At 48.3% G+C, this 10,217-nt stretch overlaps 1 protein-coding gene and 1 pseudogene across 1 annotated transcript in view; one reads left to right on the top strand and one right to left on the bottom strand.

Annotated features, from left to right (window-relative positions):
* The window catches only part of GNPDA1 (glucosamine-6-phosphate deaminase 1), a 23,478-nt gene extending 17,517 nt beyond the window's left edge, over window positions 1-5,961 (bottom strand). Inside the window, exons 1-3 of the mRNA XM_012645783.1 lie at window positions 5,905-5,961; window positions 4,873-5,002; window positions 918-1,019 (exon numbers count right to left, since the gene is read on the bottom strand). Coding sequence (XP_012501237.1) covers window positions 918-1,019; window positions 4,873-4,996 — 226 coding nt within the window. The 5' untranslated portion in view covers window positions 4,997-5,002; window positions 5,905-5,961. The remainder of the gene's footprint in view (window positions 1-917; window positions 1,020-4,872; window positions 5,003-5,904) is intronic.
* Window positions 5,962-7,795: 1,834 nt separating this feature from the next.
* Window positions 7,796-8,154, top strand: LOC105811553 (annotated as a pseudogene).
* The last annotated feature ends 2,063 nt before the right edge of the window (window positions 8,155-10,217 follow it).

The raw sequence follows: 10,217 nt of genomic DNA, 5'->3' as shown, positions 1-10,217 counted from the left end.
TTTTAAAAAGAGATACAGCTCAAAAAAATAAACAAATAAAAAAGAATATTAGAATATTTAAAGTCAGCCTTAAAAAGGAGGGAGATTCCAACACGTGCTACCACACGGGTGAACCTTGAGAACATTCTGCCAAGTGAAAGAAACCAGTCACAACAAAGACTTCACGATTCTACTTATATGAGTAGTCAAACTCATAGAAACAGAAAGTAAAATGGTGGTTTCCGGGCTGGGGAAAGGGAGAAATGGAAAGTCGTTGTTTAACGGGTATAGAGTCTCAGTTTTACAATATGAAAAGTGTTCTGGAAACTGGTTGCACAACCATGTTCGGTATTTAACATTACTGAACTGTACATATAGAAGTGGTTAAGATGGTAAATTTCATGTTATGTGTATTTTACCACAATTTAAAAAAAAATAGGCTTAAAGTGAAGCCACTACAAAATGACTGGGGGGAGGGGAGGTGACAAAGGTATATAGCTTTTCAGCAGCAGAAAGAACACCAGTGTCAGCTCCTCGCCAAGTGCAGAAAGGGGAGCTGGAGGACACATCCTGGAGAGCGAGTCCAGATACAGACCCTGGGACACACCCCAGCCAGGACCCCATCTGCAATCATTTGTTCCAGAAAGAAAGGGCATGGAGTTGGGGAGCCGGCAAGGGAGAAAATATACTCTAATATTTATTAAGTGTTATATATAAGAAATTTCCATATGGATTAAATGATATCATTTAATGCTTACAGCCTATGAGGGCAGCTTTATTTGCCCCATTTTGCAGCTGAGTGAACCAAGGCCTGAGAGAGACAGGTGCTGACAACTGAGCCTACCACCAAGCGTTACCGGCTCCGAGACGCCGCCATTCCTCTCCAGGGCTGGGCCAGCGAGAGAAGCGTGACTCGCCTGCAGTCAGGTGAGACTCACCCACGTACTCGTCCATGTTGAAGGTCTTCACATATTTAAAGGACAGGTCCCCATTCTTATAGTATTCAATCAGCTTCTTATAGCAGCCAAGTGGGGTGCTCCCTGCAAGAGAGGCCACAGCCACGAACGCCCCGTCAGCCCCTAGCTCCTGCACGCCCAGGCGGCACACAGGAGTGAATCAGGGCTGCTCTACAAGACCTGTCAGATCTGCAGTCCTACCCAATGCTCCAATCCTAACTGCCATCCATCCCTTAACTGCTTGTTTAACGCTTCTTTCGCTGCTAGACTGTAAGCTGCAGGAGGGCAAGGCTGTGTCTGTCTTATTGACTGCTGAATTCTCAGTGCCCAGCACACTGATGATTGAAACCACTCTGATTAGCACCCGAGTGAACATCAGACTTAATTACTGACATGATACTCCCTGAACAACTACTATGTGCGAGGCGCAGAGCCATGAGATAAAGATGCAGAGGAGCAAGACACAGTAGCTACCCTAGAGGAGCTCACTGTCTAGAAGTGGGGACACAAAGCAGGAGTGTCAGCTGTGACGGGGAAGCACAGGCAAGACTTCCTCGAGGAGCAGCGAACTCCTGAGTCTCATTAAAAAGTCAATGTTGGCCGGGCGTGGTGGCTCACGCCTGTAATCCTAGCTCTCTGGGAGGCTGAGACGGGTGGATTGTTTGAGCTCAGGAGTTCGAAACCAGCTCTGAGCAAGAGCGAGACCCCGTCTCTACTAAAAATAGAAAGAAATTAATTGGACAACTAAAAATACATAGAAAAAACTAGCCGGGCATGGTGGCGCATGCCTGTAGTCCCAGCTACTTGGGAGGTTGAGGCAGAAGGATCACTCAAGCCCAGGAGTTTGAGGTTGCTGTGAGCTAGGATGACGCCACGGCACTCTAGCCCGGGCAACACAGTGAGACTCCGTCTCAAAAAAAAAAAAAAAAAGTCAATGTCATAAAACATGCACATGATAAAAGGCAGGAGGACACTGTATATTAAAAGTAAAGGGCCGGTCACGGTGGCTCATGCCTGTAATCCTAACACTCTGGAAGGCTGAGGTGGGAAGACTGCTTGCAGTCAGGAGTTTGAGAACAGCCTGAACAAGACCAAGACCCCTGTCTCTACTAAAAATACAAAAATTAGCTAGGCTTTCTGGTGCGCATTTGTAGTCTCAGCTACTAGGGAAGGTGAGGCAGGAGGATTGCTTGAGCCCATGAGTTTGAGACTGCAGTGAGCTATGATGATGCCACTGCACTCTAGCTTGGGTGACAGAGCTGGGTGACAGAGCAAGACTCAAAAAAAGGTAAATGTGGACAATTAAAATTTTGAACACAGTTTGTATATTAGATGATACAGGATGATTGTTTTCTTAGGCATGATAATGGTATCATAACTATGTAAGAGAATATTCTTAATCACAGGAGATACACGCTGAAGGATTTAGAGGTAAAGTGTCAGGATATACGGAACTTAGTTTCAAGTGGGTCAGAGAAAAACGTGTGTTGACAGAGAACATGAAACATGAGCCAGAGAAAGATAAATGTAAATGTGGCAAAATGTTAACAATTGGGGAATTTAGGTGACTGATACTGCACTGTTTTTTCAACTTTTCTGAATATTTGCAATTTTTCAAAACAAAAAGATAGAAGGAAAAAACCCCATCCAAATCAGATTGTGTTATTCCCTTTTTAAAAAACCCACCAATGGCATCTCATTTTACTCTCAGTATTATCAGTCCTTACTAAGGCTCCACATAACCTGGCCCCTGGCTACCTCTCCCCATCCTCACCCTGTTCCAGGCACTTCTACCTCAGGGCCTTTGCACATGCTTTTCCCTCTACCACAGATGCTCTTCAAGTATCTGCATGGCTAACTCTCACCCCTTCAGGCCTTTCCTCAAATTCTGCTTTCTCAGAGAGCCCTTCCCAGCCACCATATCCAACACTGCAAACCCCCACCCCTGCACCTAGACATTCCCTAGTCCTCTTTCCTGCTTCACTTTTCTCCTTCCCTCTTATCACCATCTGACATACTCTGTATTTTGCTAATTAACTTGTTTGTTATCTGTCTCTCCCACTATAATTTAAGCTTCAGGAAGGCAGGAATTCATATCCTTTTTGTTCATTACTGTATACCCAGGGCCTAGAGTAGCTTTGCATACAGAGAAGATTCAATAAATACCTGCTGAATGAGTGATAGTGGCAGCTCCTCCCCACCCCACCTGAAATTATCAGTCCCTATGACAAGGCCTTAGCCATGCCTGAGCCACACAGCTTCCCCACTCCTGCCATTTTCCAGACCTCTAGCCTCTCCATCCATTCTGTGAGTTCCCCCAATATCTAGCCAACAAACTCCTTTTCTGCTTAATTTAGCTGGAGTTGGTTTCTGTGGTTTCCACCCAGAAGCCTGACTGGGTGCTGCATCTAACAGAAGGAATGTTCCAAGGAACCCAGATGGAAACGCTATGCTGGTTGAACCATGACAGGCAAGGAGAGGCCAGGTCTTGAGAGCCTTGAACACTACTCTGAAGAGCTTGGATCTGATTCTGCAATCATGGGAACCAGGGAGCGGGTTCAGCAAAGCCCAGAGTCTGACCCATGCAGAGGTTGGGCGGTGCCAGTTAGGATGTGAACACAGCATCCACAGGGCCTGAGGTGGTTTCACAGGTACAGATAGATGCCACTCCTACAAACCTCCAATGCAAACTTTAGCCCACAGGCCAGATCTAACCTGCTGCCTGGTTTTGTACAGTTTATAAGTTAAGAACGGTTTTTACATTTTTACATTTTTTTTTTTTGTTTTGAGACAGAGTCTCACTCTCTTGCCCGGGCTAGAGCGCTGTGGTGTCAGCCTAGCTCACAGCAACCTCAAACTCCTGGGCTCAAGCGATCCTCCTGCCTCAGCCTCCCAGGTAGCTGGGACTACAGGCACGCGCCACCATGCCCGGCTAATTTTTTCTATTTTTAGTTGTTTGACCAATTTCTTTCTATTTTTAGTAGAGATGGGGTCTTGCTCTTGCTCAGGCTGGCCTCGAACTCCTGAGCTCAAAGGATCCGCCTGCCTCGGCCTCCCAGAGTGCTAGGATTACAGGCGTGAGCCACCGCGCCCAGCCTTTAAATCATTTTTAAAAGTCAAAGAAGAATATTTTGTGACGTGAAAATTATATAAATTCAAAGTCAGTGTCTATACACCCAGTTTTATTGGCATATGGCCACACTCATTCATTTATATATTGTCTGTAGCTGCTTTCACACTACAACAGCAGAGTTAAGTCGTTGCAATGGAGATCATATGGCCAGTGAAGCCTAAAATATTTACTATTTGGTCATTTAAAGAAAAAATTTGATGACCCTCCACTCTAGTGGATGGGTATGGCCATTTGGGCAAATCCACCCATTTCTGAAAAAAATAAGACATTTGCCTTGAAGAACTGGAGTCAAAATATCTTCCTGAAAAGGCAACATTCTGACTTTTTCCAAAAGAAACTGGAACTTTCTCACTTCGGTCCAGTATTTAATTAAGTCTTACAGAAAATTATTTGAGTGATCATCTTCTCAATTCTCCCAAGGATAGTACTTAGCTAGTACCTTCTAGATGCACAGAAGCGGGAGAATTAATTCATTACATAAAATGGATGCCTTAAGTCATCAGGACCTAATTCTGTGAAGGAACCCTGGTTGACAGGGCTGACCTAGGATATAGCCTGAAAATCAAGTTCTTCCTCCCTACCCAAGATCCCTCCTGCTCCAGGATTCAGCAGGAGCAGGCAGCAACTAAACCCACCCACGGAGGAAGCCGAGTCCTCTGTTTTGTATGTGAAAGCGGCAGTGGAGATGTTCTCGCACAGCAACAGGACCGCAGAGCCCTCCGCGACATCCCTTGGCTGAGTTGAGTCCGGGTACCTGGCCCCTTAAAAACCCCTGATGCCCACTTTCTCCATCCAACAACGCACCAGTGGGGAGCCCCAGGGTGAAGTACTTGTCTGGCCCTGGGTTAAACTGAATGATGCGGTTCCTGATATATTTGGCCGCCCACTCGCTGGCCTGAGAATAGTGGTCCAGGATGATGAGCTTCATCTTGTCCTGCAGTGGGGGAGAGGGCATGACAAAGGAATCAATTGCAAGGGGCAGAGAAGAGGATGGAGGTGGTTGAGGGGATGGGGGACGCCCTTCTCACCCAGCAACAACCCCCTTCCCAAGCTGTTCCAGCCAGGAAAAAGCCCCATCAGTGCACAGAGCAACAGGCTAGGCCGGCCGCCTCCACCACGCACCGGCCACCAGGAGGCGCTACTGCGGGACGGACCTGGGTTCTAATCTCAGTTCCTCCAATTAGCAACTGCAGGAGGGGCCAAGGACCCAAGTTCTCTGAACTCCTTTCCTCCTATGTAAAAATGGGGACAACAGTACCTTCCTCACAGATTTCACGATGGGGGATATTAAATGAGAGAATGCATGTAAACCACATAGTCAATATCCAACACGTTGGCTATTATCATTGTCCTGCAGCTCCACTCGGCCCCAATTTCCCACACCCCTGCCTATCCCCCCCAGACTCTTCCTCAAGTAGAGGGGTCGTGGGACCGTCCTGCGCTACTAGAACAGGCGGGGCGATACAGGCTTTGGCTGGGAGGTGTGTGCCCTGTCAGTATCAGGGGAGGAGTGCACCCACCAGCCTGCCTTGCCTTGAGGGTCCTCAGTTTCCCCCAAAGCACAACGGGGTAAAGGCAACCGCTCCGGAAGAAGGACGCTTGCTTCCCCGGCACTGCGGTCAGCCGGAGCGGGAAGGCCCAGGCGAGGGGGCCCGCGCGGCCGTCGGTGGGGTACTGTGTTTCCCCCAACCCGACTGCGGTCCCATCGCCCCTACCGGCCCGCCTGGGGAAAGGGGTGAGAGCGGCTCGCCCAGGGCCTGGCCCCGAGGTGCCGGAGGGCTGGGGCAGCGCCTCCCCGCCCGCGAGGAGGATCCCGCCAGCCCGCTCCCCACTTACGCGGACGCCTCTCGCGGCTGCTGCAGCGACGGCGCTGGTGGCCCGGCCCCGCGCGCGTCACGTGGGCGCGGGTCACGCGGTGGCGCGCGCCGCCCGCCGGGCTGACTCAGCAGGGCCGCGGTTCCCCGGACGTGCTCTGCCCGGCACCGGGTGTCGGGCCGCCCACCCTGTCATGTCGGCCTGGGGGCGTGCAGGCCTGCCAGAGACCCTGAAAACACTCACCCGTGGCCGGCGGGGTTGGAGCCTGGCTGGGCGGGTTTTGTGCAGGAGGGAGGCTGGGGGCCGCCGGCTCAATCCCAGGAATGCAGCCCTCTGGCCCCCGTGCGGGGCGGGATTTTAGGGCGGGGTTGGGCTGGGGGCAGGAGAGCAGAAATGCTTCCTCAGAGTCTCCCAGAGTTGGGCCTGGCTCTGCCTTCGCTTTCTTCATTTATTTGTTTAGATGTTAATTTACCTCGATATTACAACTTTTTGTTTTAAATATAGTTGAATTTTTAATGTCTTTTTTTAAAAGGTCAAACTTTGCAGCAGAAACTTTGCTAGAGAAAAAGGCAGGTCCCTGTTTTCCCCAACTCCTACACCAACATACTGCTTACAGTTTAGAGAACATTCTAAATTGTTTCCTATGAATATGCATATGCTATTATTTTACAGAAATGGGAACACATTATACATCCAATATATCTATACCAAGAGTCAGGTATTTGATCTGTGTTATTTCACTTAATCCTTATGAAAGCCCCTGAGGTAAGTTTGCCATTACTTACTTCTTTACAGGTGGGGAAACTGAGGCTTGGAGAGAGAAATTAACTTAGCCAGAGGCACAGGTGTCCCTCATAAGGCTTCAATTCAGGGAGATCTGTCCAAGACCAAAAGCCACGCTTTTTACCACTAACCTAGTTGCCTCTCAACTGGTACTGTTAGGTAGGTATCAGGTGGTTCCGGTCTCCTAGGGATGAAGGTGGGTGCTATGGCTCCATCTTGGTCCTGCCCCACCCTAATCTCCCCAGCAACTGCCATATCTGGGGAGGAAGGAATACCCTAGGGATCTGCCAATCAGAACTTAGCACTCCGGCTGCAAAAGAATGCAGAGAACTCTCTAGCCCACCGGACAAGCAACACGGTAGAGTCCCGAGATTGACCTAGAGCAAACCACATGCATAGTAATGCAACTCCCAGCTGTCTAATCAAAGTGGTTCCACGGTCATGTCTGAGCCACTAGGGAGATCCCAATCTGGGCACTATAAAACAAGACCAGACATAACCAAGTCCCCTTTTGTGCCCTTCCTTTGGCTCTCCCTTTGCGGTGACAGTGGGCCTGGTCATCACCTGTGGCGTATGTGTCATGCTCTGGAACCTATATCTTGCTCCTGCCCCATAATCCCATCTTTCCTCAATGAACCTCGTTTTTGTGCTTGCCTAACTTTGGTGCGTCTGGTCATTCTTTGGCCATGAGCATGCCAAGAACCTACATTTCAGACTAAAACCTGACAGTCTGACTGCACATTTTGGATACCTTATATGTAAGGAAAGAGATCCATCTTATTCTTTTGAGTCAACATTCAAGCGTACCAGACTTCTGGGAACATGTGGGAATTTTCCATGCTGAGGCTGGGAGGAAGGACGTGACTGGTATCAGTAACACCTTCCACTGCAGAGGGCTTTGCTGAGAGCCTCGATGCCCTTGGTTTCATAGCATCTCTCAGTAGGCAGCTGTGATTATTGCCATTTCATAGATGTAGAAACTGGGGCTCGAAGAAGCACAGAGACTCCTCTTTTCAAGGAAGACGCAGTCGCAGGTGCAGCGGAGCCCTGTTCCTCCCGCTTCTGCTCCTGACTCACCGCTGTTCGCTCTCAGCGAGGAACAAGTCGGTCGGGAAGTTGCGCCGCAGCTATGGCTTTTAAAGATACCGGAAAAACACCCGTGAAGCCAGAGGTGGCGATTCACCAAATTAGAATTACCCTAACCAGCCACAAGGTAAGGTCCCTGGAGAAGGTGTGTGCTGACTCGATCAGAGGCGCAAAGGAAAAGAACCTCAAAGTGAAAGGACCCGTTCTGTTGTCTACCAAGACTTTGAGAATCACTACAAGAAAAACTCCTGTACTGAGGGTTCTAAGACTTGGGATCGCCTCCAGATGAGAATGCACGAGCCACTCATTGACTTGCACAGTCCTTCTGAGATTGTTAAACAGGTTACTGCCATCAGTATTGCACCAGGAGTTGAGGTTGAAGGCACCACTGCAAATGCTTAAGTCAACTGTTTCAATAAATTGATTAGAAGTTGTTAAAAAAAAAAGTACAGAGACTCGTAGTGTATGACCTTACAGTCTGGGACATTCTGGACTCTGGTCAGCTCTAGGGAGCAGGGGAGAGACCCGAATCAGCTGAGGTCTCCTCTAGCAGCAAAAGGCCAAAGGATCCCTGGCTTCATGCCACGGTGACAGGGCCTTCCTCAATTAGCTGGGAGGTCACATTCTGCAGTTCTCGTGACTCTGCTCACTGTGGACAGCCTCGGGGGCTCACCCCGCCCCCTGGGCCCAGCAGCAGCTCCAGATCCACTTGATAGGGGTGGGCTTCAGCTGCAGAAACCCTGATGAGATCAGGGTGGTAGAGCTGATACTTTTACAGTTTGGGGGACTTGTTCTTTGGTCTCAGTGTCGGTATAGTTTTTGTTTGTTTGTTTTTAAATTCAGTCAGAAATCGCATCTCAGCATGAGGATTGCATGTTCCACAATGAAGTTCCCACCCTAATCTCAGACTCGTCAGATAACACTGGGCCTGGTCCACAGCATCTGCATCCAGATCTTTCCAGGAGAGTGACTTCATGTGACTTTAATTGAGCCAGTTTCCCAAGTCACCCCTTCTGCAGGGAACCGTTGCAGGGTCTCTGTGAAACCTGGAGGCTCTGCAGTCAGACAGCCTGGGAACGAATCAGAAGGATCTGGTTTGAACTCTGGTCTGGCTCATCTCTGGTTCTTGAGTGAGTTACTCAAACCAAATGACTCATCTCCAGGTCTGTTTTCTTATCTGGAACATGGGAATTGAGGGGAAATTAAGTAATACTGACCTCATGTGGCTATTGTGAGTATTAAAGGAAATATTAGCATCATTTGGCATTCACGGCCAGCCATGATTACCCCTTATTTCCGCCTATCCTCCTTCTAGCCTATTCTCCAACCATACTGAAATGCTCTCCAGCCCTAACCTCCTCTCTCCTGGTGATCCTCCTGCTCCACCCCTGTGTTTAAACTGCTACCCACACCAATCCTTCTATCCTCTTGTCTTGGAATTAAAGTTGGCAAGTTAAAAGAATTGTGAGTTCATCCACACAATGGAACACTCTGCAACTCTTGTGTGGTTGGATAGTTTCATACCCTGTAACATGCCCTTGCTTTGGGCAAACACCCTGCCCCCATGCCAAAAAATCCTCAGTCCATAGGTGTGCATGGAGCTGGCCCTAGGAGCTAACCAACTGAGACTCCATGGCCCTAGCCACAGCTGGTTTGAGGGTGGGCAGGCATGGAAGACACTAACCAACAACCATTCACAGCCCTCTTTCTCCCTTGCTGCTTTCCATTACAGAAGCTAGAAAGTCAACTATTCCCACAGTGAGGAGGTGGCCAGGCAACCTATCTCTGGCTGGTCATTGAGGTAAAAGGATGGGTTCTGGAAAGATATTTTACTTCCTGAGAAAAGTGACATGCTTGAGCAACAAACTGGCTTACCGGTACCATCTTAACCATAAGCCTGTAGTTCAGTAGTGTTACGTATGTTCACATTGTTGTTTGACCAATCTCCAGAGCTTTTCATCTTGTAAAACTGAAACTCTGTATCCGTTAAACAACTTCTCATTTCCCTCTTCCCCTACCCCCTGGAAAACCACCATTCTAGTTTCTTTTTCTCTGTGAGTTTGATTACTCTAGGTACATCATATAAGTGGAATCATAGACTTGTTATCTTTTTGTGACTGGATTATTTTACTTAACATAATGCCCTCAAGGTTCATCCATGTCGTAGAGTGTGACAGTATTTCCTTCCTTTTCAAGGCTAAATGATATTCCATTGTATGGATATACGACGTTTCCCCCACCGTCTGCCATCTATTTACTTAATTGTTCGATTTCAGTGTGTATGTATAGCAGAATCAGAACTGTTAACCCGCACCCCCATGTGAAACAACTTTATCAAGCAGGGTACAGTGCTTATGTACAGTTTTTTTTGCCTTTAGTCTTACAGATTCCACTCATTTCCAGAATTACTTAAGTCAGTGCCTTTTCTCCCCCCACACCCTTCAGTGAAGTTGTTTCATAGATTT

The sequence above is a fragment of the Propithecus coquereli genome, unplaced genomic scaffold (genome assembly GCF_000956105.1).
Source record: "Propithecus coquereli isolate 6110/MARCELLA unplaced genomic scaffold, Pcoq_1.0 Scaffold236, whole genome shotgun sequence".
Lineage (NCBI taxonomy): Eukaryota > Metazoa > Chordata > Mammalia > Primates > Indriidae > Propithecus > Propithecus coquereli.
This window is presented reverse-complemented; position numbering and strand designations above follow the sequence as displayed.